At 34.4% G+C, this 21,762-nt stretch overlaps 1 protein-coding gene across 1 annotated transcript in view; it reads right to left on the bottom strand.

Annotated features, from left to right (window-relative positions):
- The window catches only part of IMMP2L (inner mitochondrial membrane peptidase subunit 2), a 405,652-nt gene that overhangs the window by 370,226 nt on the left and 13,664 nt on the right, over window positions 1-21,762 (bottom strand). The window contains exon 3 of the mRNA XM_030238542.2: window positions 19,414-19,517. Coding sequence (XP_030094402.1) covers window positions 19,414-19,517 — 104 coding nt within the window. The remainder of the gene's footprint in view (window positions 1-19,413; window positions 19,518-21,762) is intronic.

Below are 21,762 nucleotides of genomic sequence, written 5' to 3'. Positions count from 1 at the left end.
CTAATTTCAGCCATATGTGTATACAACAACAAACTAATTAAATAAAGAACTCACCTGGAAAATAAAAACTAGATCGATGAGGTTTTTCTTTTAGATAGCAAAACAGCTTCAACACAAAATCATATTCCAGTTGGTAAATAATATTTAAAGAAAAGCTTTTTCTTCATCCTCACAAAGGATACAGATTACTTCATGTCAACTGAAAAAGTTTACTGTAAAGGGAAAATGTGGGCTGAAATCCTTCAGGATAAATGTCTCTCTGATAAGAAACAATCTGAATTGATTCAACTTTACACAGCACATTCTTCGCTGCAAAAACAAGGCAGAGAAAGTAAAGAGAAAAAAAGAGAGAGAAAGAGTACACAGAGAGAGAGGGTGGAAAGGGAGACTGATGTTTTTTACATTCTGCAGCAGTATGCAATTCCAAATATAAATTAAGTTGAAATAACACAACAAAGTTTTTCCTTATTATATCAGTGGAGGTAATTTCTTTCCTCTTTTACTTGTTATATCAGTATCATGAAAACAGCAGCTGATTTTCCCAGGATGGAAGTGAAATTAAGCAGACTTACTTGGCAGCTTAATTGCTGATCAGAAAAAGACAGCTTCAGTTAATAAAAGATTTTGCTCTGCATCTCAGTGAATCAGCCTCATTCTAAATTTCACAAAGACACGTGCTGATACACAGCTGATAAGCAATCACTGCTTAGTTTTTTTTTTCTAGAAAGCATTTTCTTATGGTACATATGAGCAGATGAAACCCCTAACTCATGCAATAATCACCTTGGTACACTTAACACAAGCTAAAAACAAGCTAAAATACATTCTGTTGGTATGGTATATTGTTGGAATAAAGATGTAGCCACAACAGCAAAAAATTTCTTGGCAGAAAAGCTTTTGTCAATCCATAATTCTAATATAAAAAAATATAGATACTGCTTTCCATTTAGAAGGTATCTTTACAGATCTATATGCAAATTCCTAATTATAAAAAGGTTTTCATATCTACAAGCAATATTTAGAATATATATTTGTTTCATATAAATACTCTAGTTATCATTTTTTATATTTTAACCTGATATAAGTCTTATTTAGCAGGAAATCAATTACTGCCCTTAATTCCATCTGAGTATGACTGGTCTGTCCAGAAAGCAATAGATCAACTATAAATTTATGGCTCAATGTGGATACGAGCCCACAGCTAAAAATTTGCTGCTCTATAGAACCAAGCACATTAGGCAGTCCTCTGGAGTAATGTATAAGCAGAAGTAACTCACATAATTCAGCATACACTACGGGAAGAAGCCTTTCAACCACGTCTGTTCACCTTTTTTTGGTCCAATCCATTTTGAAAAGAAGCTGTGCATATTGTCAATATAATGAATGAAATCTCAAGACTCCTCATAAATTTTACATGTCCTAAGGGCTCTTTTCTTCACCATCATGTGAAATCTGAGTACTTAATCTGAGTATGCTTAAAGTGAGCTAAGAAGTGGGGTGGTGGAGGGGGGTGGGGGGATGTTTAAATTAAATTAAGTATTTTGATGAATGCGCCCTTTTATTGTCTACATCAACATTCTGTAAAATACATAAAAGTAAAAACATTCAGATATATTAGACCTGTGTTTTCTTAAATTAGCCTTGTTTTACTGTATAATCCCCTCAAACTTCACTGGTTTTTATTGCAGTAGCAATTCTTCCCATACATCTTCCATTATGCCTTAGAGATTCCATTATTTATTTAAGTATGAAGAACACTATAAAAAGAAAGTATTTCTAAAATGTACCATGACATTCCTTAAGGAATAGGTTTTTATATCATTCTAAGAAAATAATCTCTGAATCCTAGTAATAAAGAAAGAACATCACTTCATAGTAAATACAGGATAAGAATTGTGCGTGTCTTCTGTCAAATGTAGTAACAGCAAATATATTTTATTCTTTGTAAAGCAAATGTTCCCTAGAATAATCCTTTTAAAGAAGGAAGTTAGGTTATTTCTACAACTGAACTGGAAAGCAATGAAGTGACTACATCAGTTTGGCCAGTTGGGTATATTTAGCAAAACAAAATCTTTGTTCCTCTTGTTCAGCAGCCTTAACTATTGTCATGGCATGTTTTTTTCAGTAAAAGGAAAGTATTTGAGAGGATGAGAATTTCTAAAATTAAACCAGTATCTGTAGAAAGAGAAATCCACTGTGCAATAAAAAATACAAAACCAGATTTACTTAACTTTAAAAACTACCATTTTCTTTAATACAACTTGGTCTTCTCCCAGAACCATTACTGCTTCCACTAAATTTAATAGACATCAGAAAGGTATCAAAGCAGCATTTTTCTAAACAACAAATAAAATTATTAGATTTTGAATCCTTAGTATTAGAAATAAAAAAATAAAAAAATTTTTAAAAAAAGCACAGGTGTAGTTCATTTTGGTTTTTGTTCTGTCATTTGGGAAAAATTTTTTTGTGAAGATGATATAGTAAACTTTGATGTTTCATAGCAGATTTTGAAATTATGAAAAAAAACTACATCTAGCCAATGCAATTGTCTACAGGCATATTTCTCACTATAATATAGAAGTGAAGTTTAATTTTGGAGTTATGTGAACCTTTCCCCTGCTTTCTTATATTGCACCAAACTTCACAATCCAGGTGAATTTCAGAGATTCAAGTTAGCAATGTGAAAAAATGGCAGAAGTAAAGTAACTAAAAGTTAAATAAACATATGTCATTTTCAGATTGCCATCATTAAATAGTCATGGATATACAGAAAAATTGTGTTGGCATTTATTTTCCTGTTCCAGAAAACTTCTTCATATGCATCTTGACATCACTAAGATACAATTTTAATACTAGCTTTGAGGTAATAATATTAATAGTGGAAGTCACAATGTTAATTTCAGGACTCAACACCTGGTCTATGGATACCTTCCTACATACATAAAGTACTGAAACAGATCATCTTTGAGTACTTTTCATTTTTTTTTACAATATTGATGCAAAGAAAGGTGAAATGTGAGTAAGAAATACACATTTTTCACATAAATTACTATTTCTTATTTTTGAGCAAAAACAATCTGAAGAGATTCTTCATTTATAAACAATGTTCTGAAGACTGTTCAGACCCCATCCAACCCATCCTGAATTTTACAGAAATTGTAAAATTATGCCAGTATTACAGCTGACATTCCCTGGATAAAGAACAAATGAAGAATAAAAAATACCTGATAATTTTTGCTGTTTGTTGCCACAGGAAGATGTAGGGGAAGTAATATTTAGCAGTTTATAGATCAACTGTCCTTGAATTAGTTTAAAAAGATGCTGTGGAGATTCAGGTACTATTTATTGGAAAGAAACATATCCAATGTCTCTCAATGCTGTTGAATTACATAGGGAAGGACACACAGGTAGGGAATCCAACTGACAATTCACATCTTCTTTTGCCAGTTTTGAAAAGAGATTGTAAAGTAAATGTTTTATTTGTCAGAGAGTTACAGTAAGTAGCCTCATATTTACAGAATCACAGGATATTCTGAGTTGGAAGGGACCCACAAGGATCATCAAGTGAGTGGCCCACAGAGGGATCAAACCCACAACCTTGGTGTTATCAGCATCATACTCTACCCAACTGAGCTGATCTCAGTGCATTAGCTTAAGATGAATTTTCAGGCTAGACAGTGGCTGAAGCCCCTATACAAAACACTGTCCACTGTTTCAAAGTGCAAGACTCTAGTTAAGTAATTAATTAAACATGTATGTATTTAAATGAAAATATTGCTTTTAATTCTTCACTTTTGTGATAGCTTCAGCGTTCTCTTTCAAATCCTCAGCATAAAATACTGCCTGAAATCCTCTTAGATCAATGTGGTGAGAATCTAATTAAATCAAGTTACTGAACTGTGTCCGTAAACAGTGGTTTTAATTCTGTCAACTTAGTATCACTAATGCCATCCATAAATTTTGTCACATTTACAAAGAAACCATGAAAAAGTCAGAGTTTCAGTACATAATAAGTTATGCTCTCTTGTGTGACTTTAATGGGCTCTGTTAGGATAACAGCAGCCAGCCAATTTAAAATGTTCAGGCTTCATTTTGTCAGCATCTGTGATCCAAGGGGTCATTCATTAAATTATGACCTTATTTCTTCTGTGTGGTTTAAGACACAGAGTGGAAGGAAGGGAAAAAAGAAAATAATATTGTAAACATAAGAACAGTATGGAAGCTCCCCAATATCATTTAGTTATCTGCATGTATAGCTCATTTACCAAATGCCTCATCTCAACAGGATAAAAAACTGTTGACTGTTCAGTTTTGACTGTAAAACTGAAGACCCTTGTTGGTCAGCTGTCACAGTCTCCCAAAAGGAGCGTCCAAATAGGTACAGGGAAATGTCACCCTGAAATTTAAGATATAACATGGAAAATACTTTTTTCTGGGCAGTAGTAAATTGCATGTAAATAATCCTTAAAACTATATGGTGAAACATACTAAAATTATTTCATTACTATTTGATCACCTAGATTAGGGACAAAAGTGGAAAATTTATATAGAAATATGTTTTTATTCTAATTGAATTACATGTCATTTATTTGGCCCATTATTTAACAAAAAATGTCTAAGGATAATTGATAAAAACTAATTTCTGTAAGTGCTCGTTTTTCTCCACTGACTAGAGAGAAATTCTGGTGAGTAGGCTTTGATTTATGATATCTAACTATTACAACAATAGAGATAATTGGAGTTAGTTTAATGCAGAAACCCCCCTTGAGGCGAAAAAGGAATCTATGCAGAGTTTCTTGAATAATGATACTTTTGTCCAAAATCAGCATCCCTAGGCATGACAGGATATAAATAAGAATAAAATAATAAGTTAGAGGCTTCACCCTTAAGCCTTTATGAAAGACTTCTGAAACACAAACAAGACATAAGATGCTCTGAAGGATGGAAACAGGCTTGCTCAATGGCAAAACTTTAACAGATGAACTAGTCTGTTATAATCTGTTTAAGGAAGTCTGCAATGATAAAGCAAAACAAAAAAAACTAAAATAAAGTTGTCACCATCTTCTCTCTAGAATTGCCTCTAATACACATTCCCAAAGTGCAGCTAGGATCAACAAAAGAAAAATATCAATCATATAGCTTTTCCTCTATCACAGGTCTGTTCTCAGCTTCCTTGTTTGCTCTCTGATGTTTCTGAATGTATTTATTACGACTGATTGAAAGAGGCATGATTGACATCCCAAATGAAGGGGGGGATGCAAAACAGTTCATTTTTCAGTAGCACGCTATCTGTGGCTTGGGCATGACCTCGGATACAGATAAGAATCTAAGCATGAAAACACCTGGAGACAAACCTAAACCTGTGTCTCCTTAGCATATAACTTCCATATAAATCCCAGTTACACTGGCTGAAGTGCTAAAAATTCCTCTCATCTTATTAGTATGAACCTAAATATAACAACCCAAAACAGCATGAAAACAACTTCAGGAAGGGATCTTATTGCCATGCAATGGGTTAAGTTGAAGGAGACCTTGAAAGGTCACATAGTCCAACATAACCATCCATTCTGCCACAGGCAGGAATACACAGGCCAGAATGATTTTTTTTTTTTTAATGGGCTCTAAATCCCTATATGGATATATCATATACCTGACTAAGATGGTGAATTATCCTTACATCAAACTAGAGAATTACCATTCTAGGGAGAGGACCTTCAGCTGCTACATACACACTCCAAACAAACTGATGAACATGGATTTTGTTTTCAAATAAAATAGTGTGACACTCTAGGATCTAAAACATTTATATTGACCATAAACACATCCATAAATTAATATATTAGAAGAATGCAAATACAATATTATACATTTGATTTTTTAATAAGGTGTAAAACACATCCATTTAAAATTTTCCCTTTTGCTCTGTTTTAAGTCTTCTGATTTTCTGAACTATTTAAAAATATATGTTGGATTTGGATCCTAAGGAGAAAAAGTTGCCAATATATTCTGGACTTGCAAGAGCAAAACAGGGATTACAGTCTCTCTTCTCAGAGGCAATACGAACATCATTCACTCTAAGAAATTACAGCAAGGATTCCAAATCCTTTCAGATTCTGGGCTCACAGCAGCACCAACCTTTGCTTTTGTTCCAGGTCACTGGGGGAAAGGAAAAATTCCTGATTTTCATAAAGAACAAACACATTTAAGGACTTTTGCAGAGTGTGTGAGTAATGTGCTGGAGTCATTCTGCTACTGCATGCCAACTGGTTCAAAATCTGACCTCTGTGTGTCCATAAGGGATACTTCCCAAATCAATCATTCTGAATCTGAAATTGTTCTACAAGTATTACATATACATCATCATAATTATTGAATTATTATGCAAGACCCTTATATGCAAGTTTGTCTATCAGAGTTACTTTTAAAATTATATAATCTCACCAATTCATATTTGTTGAAATTTTTGCTATAACAGCTCTCAAATTCTGAGTGTGGTTTATTTTCTTCCTAAGTCAAAGATCATTTTGAATATCAGCTAGTCATACGAGTCTTTGTTCGCTTGCCTTTTGTACTTGGATCAAATTTCCATGGCAATCTACAAATCAGTTTATTCTCAGAAAACACATGGGAGACCAATCAGCAATATATGAATACAGACATCATAACCCTGTTGTGTTCAAAATTGTTCTTCATGAGATAATATTAAATACTGTACAACTTTTAGCTTCCTGCAGATGAAGCTCATGATAAAAGCAGTATTGATGTGTTTTATTTGTTCACTTTATCAACTGCAAGTATGAGACAAAGAAAAAAACAGTAAAATAATAAAACCTTTCCTCAGCCCATTCCAGTATCAGTCATATTACTATTAATATATTATAAAGCAGGAGCATAACTGGTAGATTAGAGATACCAAGACTGATTACTTCTAGCCTGAAGTACTGCTCTGTGCTAATAAGAGCAAATGCTCTGTTCATGTTCTCTATATACCAGGAGCTGACACGTTTGCCGCCCTGTTGCAACCATCCAGTGAATGTACTTGTTGCTGCCATGTCACACCCCATGAGCTTCAGCAAATAGTATATACAGCTGCACGCAGGAATTGAAACAAGCCACGCAGAAGAGCTAAATGCAGTTGCTAGCAGAAATTTCTAGAATAGCCCAGGAGGGCTTTTACAAATCAGGACATAAAGAGTCCCTTCAAATCTAAATTTCTCTTGGTGGTTAAGTGCTGCTGCGTTGGCAAATCTTGTGAACTGGAAAACCTTGCTGAGCTGTCTCGCATATTGTCACACCGTTGAAATGTGAAATACAACTGCTAAGAGTCTTTGCAATCTTTAAGTACTTTCAAATGTATCAATTCAATCACACATCTATTAGAGTTATAGTATGCTATACCTGCTCACAAATCACAGGTAATAGCTGATTAAAACATACGTAACAAACAGGCACAAAAAAACTTTTAAGTATTTTAAAGGAGAAAAGTGTAATTTAGAATTAGCTGAAAAAGCAGTGGCAGACTTTAGAAAGAGTGGGAGACAACAGCTCCAAAGATGCTGTCTTACAGACTCAGTGTAAATACTTATAATAAACCCCAAACTACTTTATGCATTCACAAACTCTGTAGTCTTTTCAACACCACAAATGGCCATAGAATTACAAAAGAGAACTAAAAAAAAAGGAAAATTGGAAGGCCAGCTACTCAAACTCTCTCAAAGATAATCACTGAGGTAATTTCTCAAAAAGGATAGGCAAAGAGGGAAATAAAGAGGAGAAAATATTCTATATGAACATGCTCACCTGTTTCAATTCTAAAAACTAAGAAGTATCTAGGAACAGTTTTAGATATTAAGATACACTTTTTTTTTCTGATAAATTTAGGTTCAGACACTTTAAGGCCTTTGTTTTGCTAAGTCAGGTTTGACTTAATGTTAGCTAACATATTCTCACATCCTAAATTTCTCCCAGTAAGGAATCTCTCCAATATTGCACTTTCCCATCACTGTCACTTTTAAAACCTGCCTCTAAGATATCATGCAATAACATAAGGGTCTTAGAAGGCCTATTAAAGATTGTTCTTAAAATTTCCTGGCATTGCAAGGTATTTAAAAGATGTACAATAAATGTGTGATAACTATATCAACATTCTCCTTCAGATATCAAAGGTATGCACACTTTTCTTATGAAGTAGTAGTAGTAGCAATATTGACCTGGAACAATTAATATTCTTCACAAGTTTTACAATGACATCACCACTCACAGTGATGAAAATGTAGTTAACAACACAGTCTATGGAAGCTATTTCTATTTTAATCAGAAATGTGACACCATCTCATAAGCTGCATGGAACAATGAATTTAAATTTCTTAATCTGTCTCATGGATTCAGGTAAGCTATATCAATTAAGGATACAGAAAATAATTTGTAATCAAGTTTTCCCTGGTAATGTTAACAGGTAAGCCTTTGAACTCAAGTAAAGTGGAAACTAAAACAAGATTTTGTGAAAAAAATACTATCATCAGCATCCTATAGGACTGAGGGACACACTGTGCATGAACAGGCATTTAAAAATCTTACAACAGTATTTCTTGACTAAGGTCAAACTCAGCACCAGTTTAAAAATAGCCTGTTCTGAGGGCGCAGGGGATCTTATGCAGACGCAAACATCACAGCAGGCCTTCTGGGTGTACAGGATGCTATTATCCTTTGCTTGCTGACAACATACTTCCCTTTATATTGCAAGACCACACTTCTGTCATTACAGTTGCCCTAGTTCTGGAAACATCAAAGTTATTGTTCTGAGAATGCCACTAATTTATCCCTTAAAGCAAACATATAAAACAACATGTAACACAAGAAATATGCTCACTAGCTATCTCTTTTTTTGCCTTAAGATATACACTATTAATTACTGAAACTCTAAATGACATTATGTTATGGATGATGGGTTTATGAGAACAATAATTTTAAGTTTTTACTCCTACCTTTTCCCTTCCCTAGTCCAAAATTTTCTTTATATACTATTTTTTTACATTTCACAAAGGTAGCAATAAAAAAGATACCTAAAATAGCAGGGAAAATCAGAGCTGAGTGGCAAGAGAAAAATCTGGCTAGGGTGTTCTTCTCCATATTGGCAGAAGACACAGGTCAAATTCAAATCAATTTAAGTTCTATTTATGAAATAAATGAAAAAGATTTTTGTCAATTCTTCCTACATAAAGTCATTAAAATACAGACATGAAATGAAAATTTGTAGGTAACCCCTGTCTTCACTTTCAGTGTTCTATTAAATGAATTTTTTCACCTTCATTTTAGGTGCCTTTTATACTTTATTCCTGACACATTTTTGTCTGGTTTTCAGTCCTTTATGAATGAATCCAGTAAGACTTCATTGAAAATTTAACAAGTGAGCAAGCAACTGCTTGTGTACTTCAGCAGGCTCCACTTCTCACTTGGGAACCACTGCCCTCATACATTGTCAAACCATTTCCCCTTGTGATTAAATTGATACATTTGTCAAATATGTCCCAGTCTTTGGACGTCTGCTTGCAGCCTTCCACCCACCCCACTGATTGTTGCACCACACACATCTGCCTGAACCTACTCATTGTTTCTCCTTCAGAGAATTTACAATCTAGTTATAAAACCTAAATGCAATCTGACCATTCTCTGTATGGTTCAGCTATTAACAAAACAGGTTTTCAATGCATGGCCGGGTCTTGTAGAAGCAGTTATAAGACAAATATCACAACCACATACACAGAAAAAGAGGTTTTTAGAAACTCCACTTCCATGCTATAAAACAAATTAAAAATATCATAATAGTTATTGTAAACACTAATTAGTAATGTAAACCTTGATAGTGTATATCTATTATGCCTCACATCTTAAAAGTTCCATTGCTGAAATTCCATTTGATGTAAACAAACAGAATAATTGAGATTGGAAAGAACCTCTGGAAGTTATCTACTTCAGCTTATGGCCAAAACAGACGTAACTGGAAAGGCAGATGAGGATGCTTGGGTTTTTGCTAGTCCAGTTTCAATTAAGGCTGGAGGTTTCATAGCCTCTCTGTCCATGAGGTGATTCTAATCCTGCTTTTTTTTTTTTCCCCATGTGTATAGTCAGAATGCCCCTTGCTGCAATTGTGGTCCCTGTCACGTTGTTCTGCTGTGCATCTCTGAGAAGGACTTTTCTTTGTAGCTAATCATCACATAGACAGTTGGCAATAATGATAAATCACAAATACAAATACATATGCTTATTTTTAAAGCTAAATGCTGTTCAATTGCACTTTTCAGGAACAGCTGATTGCACATAAAAAACTAATGTTACTTTCATCAATGTAATTTCCCTAGAAAATACAGTGATTATAAGGTTAATTATCACTTTAAACCTGGTAATTTGCCATTCCCTTGCCTTTACCTTTGCTAGCAGGTTGAAAAAACAGAAAACAAAGCCAAGACTGCTTATAACATGCAAAAATATTCATGTCCACAATATACTCAGTACAGGTCAAGACCCAGGGTTTTTCTTCCAACTTCACCAATTAGATAGGAAATAAATATTTTTCATGTGTAAGCAAAATTCACTTTGTCAGCATATGTGTAGTTAATTGAAAGATTCCTAGAAGAAACATTCTGTAGTTAATATTTATGGTTGCTCATAATATGACTGACTGAACTGGCTTAAGGGAAGTTATTACTGAAAGATACCAAGTCAGCTGTGGCAATATTTAATCTATAATTTGTCCAAGAACAAAATGTTTGAAATATTCTGTAAAACAAAATACAACCTCAGTATTTCCCAAATAGTACACAAAATAAAACCAGGCTAACTGCCACAAAAAAAAAAAAAAAAAAAAAAAAAAAAAAGATAAAATGCATTTAGGTATCTTTTTGCATACAAAGAACCAATTTCATTTGCTTAATTGCTTACATCCAGAACTTCTAATCAGGCTTTATCTCTTAAGAAAAATTACCGTATTCTAGAATTCAAGAACTGTTGAATCATGCTGTAACATCCTACATATATTTCTCTGTTAGAGCTTTCATACTACTGCAGATAGCAGAACTTAGCATTGGAATATGAAAGCCTTGATGCCAAGGAACGGCATCTCTTTGAAAGATAATAGTTTCATATGGAAAAGATAGAGTAAGCTGATTCCAGAGTTATTCTAAGGAAAAAAAAAAAAAACACACTATACTCCATCTCCTCATAAGTATACAACAACTTCTTCGTAACAGGTGATATAGCATCTTTAGGTCCAAAATGTATATTGTTCACAATTCAAGTGAAAAAATATGAAAGGAAAACACTTAAAATACTGAATTTATCTTAAACAGAATCTAGCATCTCATCAACTCAGCATTTCGTAAGTGCATAGGTGCAGTGCAACCTAACATTAAGTACTTGCATTTGTTATCTTCTCTAGGAATCAGATGGAACATTGGTTTCACTTTCAAGGGAAGGAAATTGCTTTCAACAAAGTATCAGTTTAACAATCCTCTAAAGTGTCAAAGCATCTAATCATCAGATTAAACAGCGTATGTATTCAGAGCATATATTTTAAAAATATGGTCCATCTGTATCATAATCAAAAATACACCTGGATCTAAAGTGCAAGAAAAACCCATTAATTTTTTTATCCTATATCATCACAGATTTTCAGTCTGAATTTACATAAGAAGGAGGTGTCTAATCTGAATACCCTACAGAGAATGAGCATTGGAATTTCACATTAGTTGCTGAAAAATCATATTGCCTGCCACTTCAAGCAATGAGATTGTGTAGCTTATTTCACTGACTTGTAAAACCTTTCCTAGTTCCAACTACCTACAAGCAATGCCAGTCATAAATAACCAGCAATTACTTCACAGCAGTTGGAAATGTACAGAGAAAAAAAAAGGTATAATATATTTTCCTATAAGAGTTGCCAAAGTTTCTTAAGGTTCAAGGAAAAAACATTCAGGAAACATATACTGATACCTTTCTGTACATACATGGCAGCAGATTCTGCTACAGCAAAGCATATTCCTGGCATCTAAATTATTATTACCTATTTCCAAAAGGTAAAAGCAACATTTTTCTAAACCGAGGCAGGTTTCAAACTCCTTTTGCTCAGCGTGACCTTCACAGGACAGTCAGCCATCCTACTGTAAGGCAGAGTTACAGGATCACAGATAGCTTTCCAGCCAACCAAATCACTGCTGCAATTTCTGCAACATTCCAACTGTCCACTTAGACCCAGGACTTCCAACATACTGTGACTGCTCAGCATCTAAGAGTATAAAAAACTGTTCTGTACAGTTCCATTTTTTTAAAGTTTTTATTGAAAAGGTAAAAATTATGTCATTCGGTAAAATAGGGTTTTTCCTCTTCTTCATTTGCCTGATCACTAAAAGGTGCAGTAAAAAGAATTAAACTGAATTAATAAATCAGTTAATTTTGAGATTGAAAATTACTGTTAACACTCCTCTAACAGCAGAACAGAGGGCCTCCTTATGTAACAATTAGCTGCTAACACCTGATCACCCTACAATTTGAAGATCACAACATAACCATTTTTTCTCACATCTTTCTTACTTGCCAAAGAATCAGAAATATATTTTTGTGTAACTAAAAATTAATTTGTTTTTATTATTTATATCCTAATCTAGCTGAGTTGCAACACTACAACTCACAGTTCTTCCAGTATAAACACAGATAAGTCAATATACTTACCAGTAAGTACAGAACCAATTCAGTAGCATCAAAATTAAAGCTGTTCTACACAGGATAATCTACAGATCTGTATTTTAAAGTATTTTGCTTCTGAGGTGGGCAAGATATAATATCCCTCTACTTCCACTACCGTGGGTCTTAAAGAAATTTTATGCTATTACCTCAGAAGTAAATTCAACCAAATGCCTGTCTTAATGTCTTAGGTTGGAAAGGGGTGTGTGTATTCTATTCCTATCTAAAGGGACAGTTACCTTCTGCTCATTGGGCAGTTTTCTCTATCTCTCCCACAAACCAATCCTTCCCCTGGGGAGATACCTTCTGTTAATGGGCCACTGAGTGTCACTGCACTACTGATAAAATTATATCATCCATTGTGAGATGCTCCACCCAGAGGGAGGAGCCAAGCATTCCTAACTGGATATAATCATAGCTTTGGAAGACCACAGCCAGCCTTTTCCACTGCATTCCCAGAGGAGCAGCTGTCTTCTCCACTGGATTCCCAGAGAAAGACCAGGCCCATCTACACCACCACTGGATCTTCAGAGGAAGACGACACCCTTCTATAGGATCACTGCTTCAACAGAACCACATCTGCCACTCCAGGAGGACTGCAGCCACCACCCTGACCAACAGGGTGTAAGATCGTATTCTGACTTGTCAGTGTTGTTTTGTATTACTGCATATTTTATTTTATTTTATTTTTATTTTATTCCTGCTCCCATATCTTTTCCTGAGAGCCCCCTTAATTTGAACATTATAACAATTCAGAGGGAGGGGGTTTACATTTTCCAAGTCAGGGGAGGCTCCTGCCTTCCTTAGCAGACACCTGTCTTTCTCAAACCAAGGCAATACCACAGATGGTGCATCTGACTTTAATTATTTTTGCCAAGTCTCTCAATGCTGCATTTTAAATTAAACACAAAGACTATATTATATGCAGGAAAACCTAAACCAAACAAACTAACAAACCAAGCCCAAAACCTAAAACAACTGGGTTGTTTTAGATATCAATGAAGTGGATTTAGTAAACTTCCAATGTAGTATTCTAATATAAACTCTAATAAATGTTCAGCAAGGAACAATTTGTTTCTTAATTCAACAGCAAGATACTTAATTTGATAGAAAGGCCAATAAAATAAAAACCAACCAGAATATTAAGTTTGCACAGCACCACTTACAATACTACAGTAGTCTTCTCAATGAATCCATCAACACCTCTTTCACAAACAGCAAAGGCCATCTGACTCCCCCATCATTGCCTTTCTAAAAATATTGTTATTTTTAAATCTCCAACTTTAAACTTAATCCCTAAACAGTCTGTAAGCTATAATACTCATTTATGTGACTTTTTGGGCTAAAGAGTCTAGCCAGACTGTTTCCAGCAGTGATTCTTGCAATCAAGTCTTGACAACTTCCCAGTCATATCCATAGACTTTAAGTGTAACAACCATAACTTTAACTGCAACAGCTTCTTTCCTCCACAACTGCTCATTTTCCATAGTAATGCAATCACTGCCTATTAAACCCCTCCTAAGCACTTCATAATACAACCAAGGATCGTGCACAGTGTCTGCAAAGTTGCCTTAAAGCTTCCTTTACGTTATAAATAGAAGACACAAGACTTTCTTCCACCAACAGCATTAACACACTTATATATAGTAAGATACCCACACTAAGAATAGATCATAACACAGATAATAAAAGTAGAACTACATATTTGATTTCTATCAAGAAAAGACATGAGAGGTTTTGTTTGCTTTTTTTTCCCAGCTAAAAGAACAGAATAGGAAAAGATTTTCTGAGGTCACTGAGGCACAGAAACTAAAGTGATTATTTAGCTTCTGTGTCAGCACAACCTCCTTTGCAGTGTCCTACCTACCAGAAGACAGATTACTTGGTACAGAGACCTAAGTACAAACAAAAATAGAACAGAAATTGGAAGACTTAAGAAGGCCAAGCACGGGTATTTGTAAAAGGCTGTCCAGTATTTTAGCCAGAAAGAAGCTTTCTGAAACGTAATGCAAGAACCATTAGATACCCATTAACATTATATCCATCAGAATTTAGTAGAAAATCTTTTCATAATTACAACTAATTCAAATTCAAGGCATTTCCTTCAGTAAGTACCTTCTTACTGATATTTATTTTACTAAGCTAGTCTCAATAATGAAATGCCAATTAATGGTCTTCTACGAATAGCATATATTCAGTTTGCACCACTTGAGAACTCTTTTGTTTTCATCAACTAAACAAGATTAAATTCCTTCAAAAATTGCATTATTCAGATTTGTGTGTATAGGCTGAAACTTGTTGAACTATCACATAAAATCATCTTTTATCCTTTCCAGTTACCATTTCTGAACATATGCCAGTGAGGGACACAGTGGCAGAAACAACCTCAAATGCAGTACTTTGATTCTTCCTCCAGAATGGCGATCTGCACTGGATATTTCAAAGATCAAGCTCACATAAATGCTTAGCAGTTTACCCAAAATAAAGGAGTTTACTAAAAATTCTGAGTATAATCTTAGACAAAAAAGTGACAGATGCCACTTAATATCCCTCATAAGGATAAGAAGGATAGGAGACAAGAAGTATGATTTGGGTTTTTTTTTTTTTAACATCAAGGAATTTTCTATGTAGAAAGTTGGGCTTGTATTTTAAGCAATTATGCTCCTAAATGAGAACTCAAAAGAAGCTGACAAAATATACAACACTTATTTCCTTATTTTTATAGCTGACCTTTAAAAACATGTTTTTAAACATACTGCCCATTTAGCTATTATAGCTCATACTTTTAAAAGCATGTTACCATTCAGGATGTACAGAACAAACAGCATGGTTCCCTTTTTTTCTCCCTCAGATTAATTTAGCATAGCTATTTTTATTTGACACATAAGAACACATTCTAAATTAGCAATGGAAGGACACCTGGCAACCTATCCAGCAAGTAAGTTCCTACTCTCAGTCAAACGTTGGAGAAGGTGTCCTCTCTATTACAGACATAGCACAACCTTTAAATTGACCTCTAATTTTTGACCTCAAGGTTAAAATTAGTGTCTGTGAATATTTGCAACTTTAACTTTTCATCATTTGAAAATTTAGGCACCAACTTTTTTCTACATTAAGACAGGAATTTTGGAATAAAAAGACGGTATGATTGTATAATCAGAACAGGAGGGTTTCCATAAAGGCAACCAAAATGAATTTTAGGCCAAGAAATCACTCTTTGGCAGCATCTTTTTATATCAATGCCTGCATTTGCACACAGTAAAAAACAAATTACATACAGGTAACGTTGGCAAAAATATCCATTAATCTGCAATAGAAGAGCACTATCTCTCTAAGTGCTGGGAAGTGCAGCTGCAGTATGTATTCCCAGGGAACTCCATGAGTTATACTGTGACACACACAGCTCCACCTACAATGCTGCTGGCATTCAAACTTTACAGAGTGAAACCAGCTGAGAGAACACCACGTATCTTATAACTCATTCCACAATACCTAATAAAGTTCTACACAACTGTTGAGATCTACCTCAGCTAAGCTCTTACAAAATAGATGCCTGTTTCAACACAAAAGTTTCTGAAAAATCAAGATCAGCCTGGCAAAAACAAGCATTCATCTTTGAAAGATGACGTCATGTGCTACATTGCTATTTTTCCCCTTTGAAGACAAATAAATGCATTTCCCAAACTAAAAATATAACGCCTTTTTTATTTTTTTAAATCCACTTAAGAGATGAAAAAGTAGTATTATGGAACACAGAATAACTGAAACTACTACATTTATTTAAAAATTATTCCTGTTTTGATTTTCAATGTATTAAGTCCCAGTAATACCACAGTACTTAAATTAGACATCAAGCCAGTGATCAAGTTAAGAACGATAACATTTTGCTCAGTTCTGAATCAACTTAAAACTGTGAGTTCAAAAGCTCAATGTTACAGCATGTAACATTGAGCTCTCCTAATTCTGGTATCAATAGAACTGAGTTCAAACTAAAGGGAAAAAACATTCTAAAGCCTGAAGATATAGCTATCTGTAAAACAACAAACTGCAATTAAAGAAATAATTTTTTGCTACCAGCTTATTATCTCCATTGGTTTTACCCCAACTCTAATTTAATATTTCTAAAGACAAATGCTATTTTAAATATTTTGTCTAAAAGAAGGTAAATGCACATGTGTGCATACAGCAGCTAATTTGACAGCTACGATTGAGACGAGTGGTTTACCTACATCAGATACAGAGACTGAGATGACAGAGACATGCAGTCTTCATTCAGTACCTTTACTAGGTATAAGCACCACCAAGTACTTGGGTGCACATTTGTAATCAAAGTCATAAAATAAATAAATAAATAAATGTATATGTATGTTTATCAAGAACTAGATTGGACAATAGAAGAAAAAAATTTCAGATCTGCAAGCAGTATCAGAATCATGACCACAGGCTCACTTATTCTCTTCTGGGGCACCCAGGATCACCAAGACTGACTCACCTCTTTCCTCTCTTCATACCATCAGAGATACCATGTCATTCTGGATGGCTGATATTTCTGCCACAATTCCTAAAGGGATTGTTGACATCCCAACTGCAAAGTCCATTGTAAGTAGAAGGTCAACAGCCAAAACTTGGAGCAAAGAAATGAGTTTGAATGGCCCTGGTCATGCTGCAATGAAGGAATATTTTACCTCAGCTCTTGTTCAACAAAAGAGCACCCTTCCACAACCTCTAAACTATCTTCTGCAACAACTTGGCAAAGAGGAGACAGTGGACAAATGTTAAAGCAGCCGACAAGGATACAAAACAAAGGTTTACATATCCATTTGCCTATCTCAGTCACAACAATACTTTCTCAACTGAATTTCTGAGAGGATGAGTAAAGGAGTACCTGATGGGACATCAGCCTTCCCCATTCATGCCTTACCTAAATCGGGATCTGAGGACCAGCAAGTAAAATTCATGCATATATGTGAGTTATAGAAATCATAAGTAAACAATCAAAATGAAAAAGATAAAAGTATTAACCCATTTACACAATAAAAGCATTGTATAGCAAAATTCTCAAAAACTGACAAGTATAAAATCACATCCAGATACTATATCCTGCAAGACTTTACCACACAATCAAAAACTTAACAATAAGTTAAGGAAGCAGGCCAAAACTGCTTCTAACAAACCCATATCATGAGGTACTTAAAAGTTGTTACTGAAAATGTAAACACTGAATGATATTTTATACTAAAACTATCCAATAAATGTTTTTTACATTTTTTAACTTCCTTTATATTGATCTTAGACTGCTTTGGGAATACTCTGACCTGATTATCCAGTGGAGTTCCCAAAGACTAAGAAAAGCTTCCATACAGTGCATAAATAGAACTTCTTCAATGTGGGTCTACATAAACTCCATCAAGGCTAGGGAAAAGTTTCCAAACATACAAAAATCTCCACAGCATCTAAAATACTAGTTATCCTGCTCAAACATACAGCAAAGTGAAAATAACCAATGCAGACGGCTCAGAAAGAATCACAAACATTCAAGGAGTATATTAAGAATGAAACTATTAATTTTGTTTTCTGATCAGACAATGTGCTCATTTTCTGTTCAGTCTGTTAATTACTAATCAGTTATACTGACTCTTTTAAACAATTGCCAGAGCATGACTTGAGCAGACAGATGCACACACAGGCAGAATCACATTTTACAGCATTCATTAAGTGACCTGAAATTGAAACCCTATTGCAATATTATCTGTAGCAAATATGAATAAATTCATATTTGTAGCTAGACTATTTACAGAAAATGTTACGTGACAAAAAATGAGACAGATCACAGTGCAAATTTTAAGTGTCTAGCAAAAGAAGAAAATTGTCTTACAAATTACCACTAGTGAAGAGGTAGGCAAAAAAATGGGACAATTAGAAAAGGTATATGATAAAAAGGCAGTTAGATAATATGGCTTCCAAAGACATTTTTGTTACAATTTACATATTGTGCATTTCACTTACAAAACTAAAACCTTAAGCTTAAACTCTCCAAGCATATGAGTATGTATTATATCCCTGCATCAGTTATGAGCACTTTGACATTCTATTTCTATATTATATTGAGGCTGAAATGGAGTTTCTGTCCTCTGTTAGTCTTGAGTATTTTCAACAGCGAAACACTGCCACCTTTTGACTTGATACATAGATCTCCCAATTTAAAATGTAGAATTCTATATTTTGCTCCATTTGTCCTTTGTGGAGGCGGTTGAATCCTTGAGATCTTATCTAAAATTTTCTTCAGTAGACATACTTCACCAGGAAGAAAAACATACAGTAGTAATCGATAAGGAAAATTTTTCTCATAAGTACATAGCCAAGCAACTCAAAACTGTACTCCTTTAGGCCACATAATGTTTTATCTATTTTCTATCTCACAGCTCTTTGTTCTTGGCAGTTTCGGTACACATACACACTGTATCACATGATAACTTGCATTGCATTCCTTTCAAATAAAAACTTGGTAATGCATTCTTTGAGCATCTGAGTTTGAAAACAGACGATAGAAATAACAATAATGCATTATTTAAAATGTTAGGTTCCTTGCTCATGTATATACCCACATTATTGAAGACGAAACACAGATAGTTCAACATCTACATAAGCATGTATTGAAATTTATGCAAAATTACTTACACCAGTGATACAATGTCCCCACGTTGTACATCATAATTTCTAATGCTCCAGTGGTTCAAGAGTACTACATCAGATGCATATCTTCCCCCAGGATTCAAAGAAGGCTGAGAGAAGGGGAGAAAAAAGGATCTACATTTAGATCTACATTTCCTTTATCAATCTTCCACCTAATTATCTTTCTATCAATAGGTGAAGCCCATAAAAATTGGTAATAAACATACCCACTCACTGTAAGAGGCCAAGAATCTGTTGTATTACAGATAATACAAATAATACATTTGAATAATAATACAAATAATACATTTGAAACACACTTCTTTATTAAATGACACATTAAATATCATTAATTTATGACAAACTCTAGTTCACATCTTTCAATGCACTACTGCATGCAAATCAGATTACCTAGGATATATACTTACGACCAACCTGATGAAAAGAAGGGATTGCTGTTACTCCTTATCATTTAACATTGAAATCAAAGGAGAATCAAGTACACTAATTCCCAGAGGAAAAAAAACAAACAAGCTTTTTCCAGATATCTTACTATTTATAAAAGCATAATGCACTAAAAATGAAATAGGTGTTTGTAGCAATACTAAACTCACCATCCTTTGCAACGGGGAGAAACAAGCCCTATACCTACAGCACACACTGACACTGGCAATAAATGCAGGCCTTCCACAACAGGACAAAAAAGGGCATGAATCAAAATACCCAAGTAATTAATGCATATTTAGAAGGTTCATCAAATCCCCCAAAATTATTCTGTGTGATATGATACAAAACCAGGGTACCTGATCAATGCTGCCTCTGAGTTATCTCTTGGGAAAGGGAAGAGGAAGGCGCCTATCACAATACTGTCTTTATTTATTTTTGCAAGGCATACTTTAAAACAGAGACTCCTTTTACTAGACAGAAATTATTTAAGAGTATTCCAGACTGAAGGTTTATAATAGTTAATCTCTCAGAAAGCTTTTTCAGGGTCTTCAAACAAAATTACAGTATCCCCCAAGTTGGCCAAGAGATAATCGCTACTGCATATTCTAGAGTTAGGTGATACATGCAATAGAGCGCACAGTGTCGAAACTAAGCTACCCTTCCTTTGTATGGTAACTGCAATATTAGCTAAAAATTTTGTTGTTGCTGCTCTTCTTGTTATTGTAGAAAGGCACTTACACTATAACTTGAACTACCAAATAAACCACTGGACTTTGACTGCTAATATTTCCCTCTCCAAAGTGATGGTACCTTTCATGAGCAAACCAACAGGAGGACTGAAATTAACTCTTCTCAACCCTAGTAATTACACAGTGTCAAATTTCATTCTATCATTATTCAGTAAACTACTCTCAAATAAAATGGTTATTTAGTATTTATTTTTAACTTCAAAAGCAATTTCTCTTTATTACAGTTTCTTCATTCATCATTGCTAAACAGACTGGTTGACAAAGACATACTTCAAGCAGGATTTGTGAAAAATTAGTTTTTCAAGGTGCAAGAGGAAGTCATGTGGTAGGGTCTACAGCAGGTGTAATTCCAATGAACAGTAATCAATAAGCTAGGTCAAAAGAATAAACATGGTAAGGAGAAGGGGAGGGATATGACCTCATACGTTTAGTTAAAGAGCAAACGAGGCTAGTTAATTTTGGGCTACAGGCAAATTTCCAGTAAGGTAAATCAGGGGATTAAAGCAGATCACTTTAACATCCATAGAGATATGGTCCAAATCTAAGTGATTAATATATTAATACTTGCTGTTTTATTTACTAGACTCAATGCACTGCAAGAACCAGATAAATGAAAACCAGGAGCTAATTAGCAGGTTTTTTATTAGTAGTTTTTAATAAGATTTCCAGAATTATTTATCACCTTTACAGCATTTTCCACTGAAGGATCAAATGTTTACATACAAGTGACTTACATACAAATGCACAAACAATTCAGTCATACTCACTTTGCCAAATGCAGGTACCTAGGGGCCAGAAGCTTTCAACACTACTAAGTATAAGGCAGAGGCCAATCTTACAAAGCAGGAATCATACATATCACACATTCTCACAAAGTAAACTCCTTAGTACTCAAAGGTATCTGCCTTAAAAAGCCAAAAGAGGAGGATGAAACCTTTAATAGAAACCTTAAAACCATTGTTCCAAAAGATAATTTATCTCACAGCTGATACTTAGAATATATTAGTTTACTTATATCATATAAGTTACATCAACTACATCTTACAGAGAAATACATCAGGTATTATTTTACATTATTGCCCTAGTTGCACTACCCCAGTTGACTCATAATTTTTTCTGCATTTAAACAAAGGCAATACCTTAGAATTTAAAAACATTT

Source organism: Serinus canaria, chromosome 1A (genome assembly GCF_022539315.1).
Source record: "Serinus canaria isolate serCan28SL12 chromosome 1A, serCan2020, whole genome shotgun sequence".
Classification (NCBI taxonomy): domain Eukaryota; kingdom Metazoa; phylum Chordata; class Aves; order Passeriformes; family Fringillidae; genus Serinus; species Serinus canaria.
Note: the sequence above shows the minus strand (reverse complement) of the source record. Positions and strands in the feature narration are given on the sequence as shown.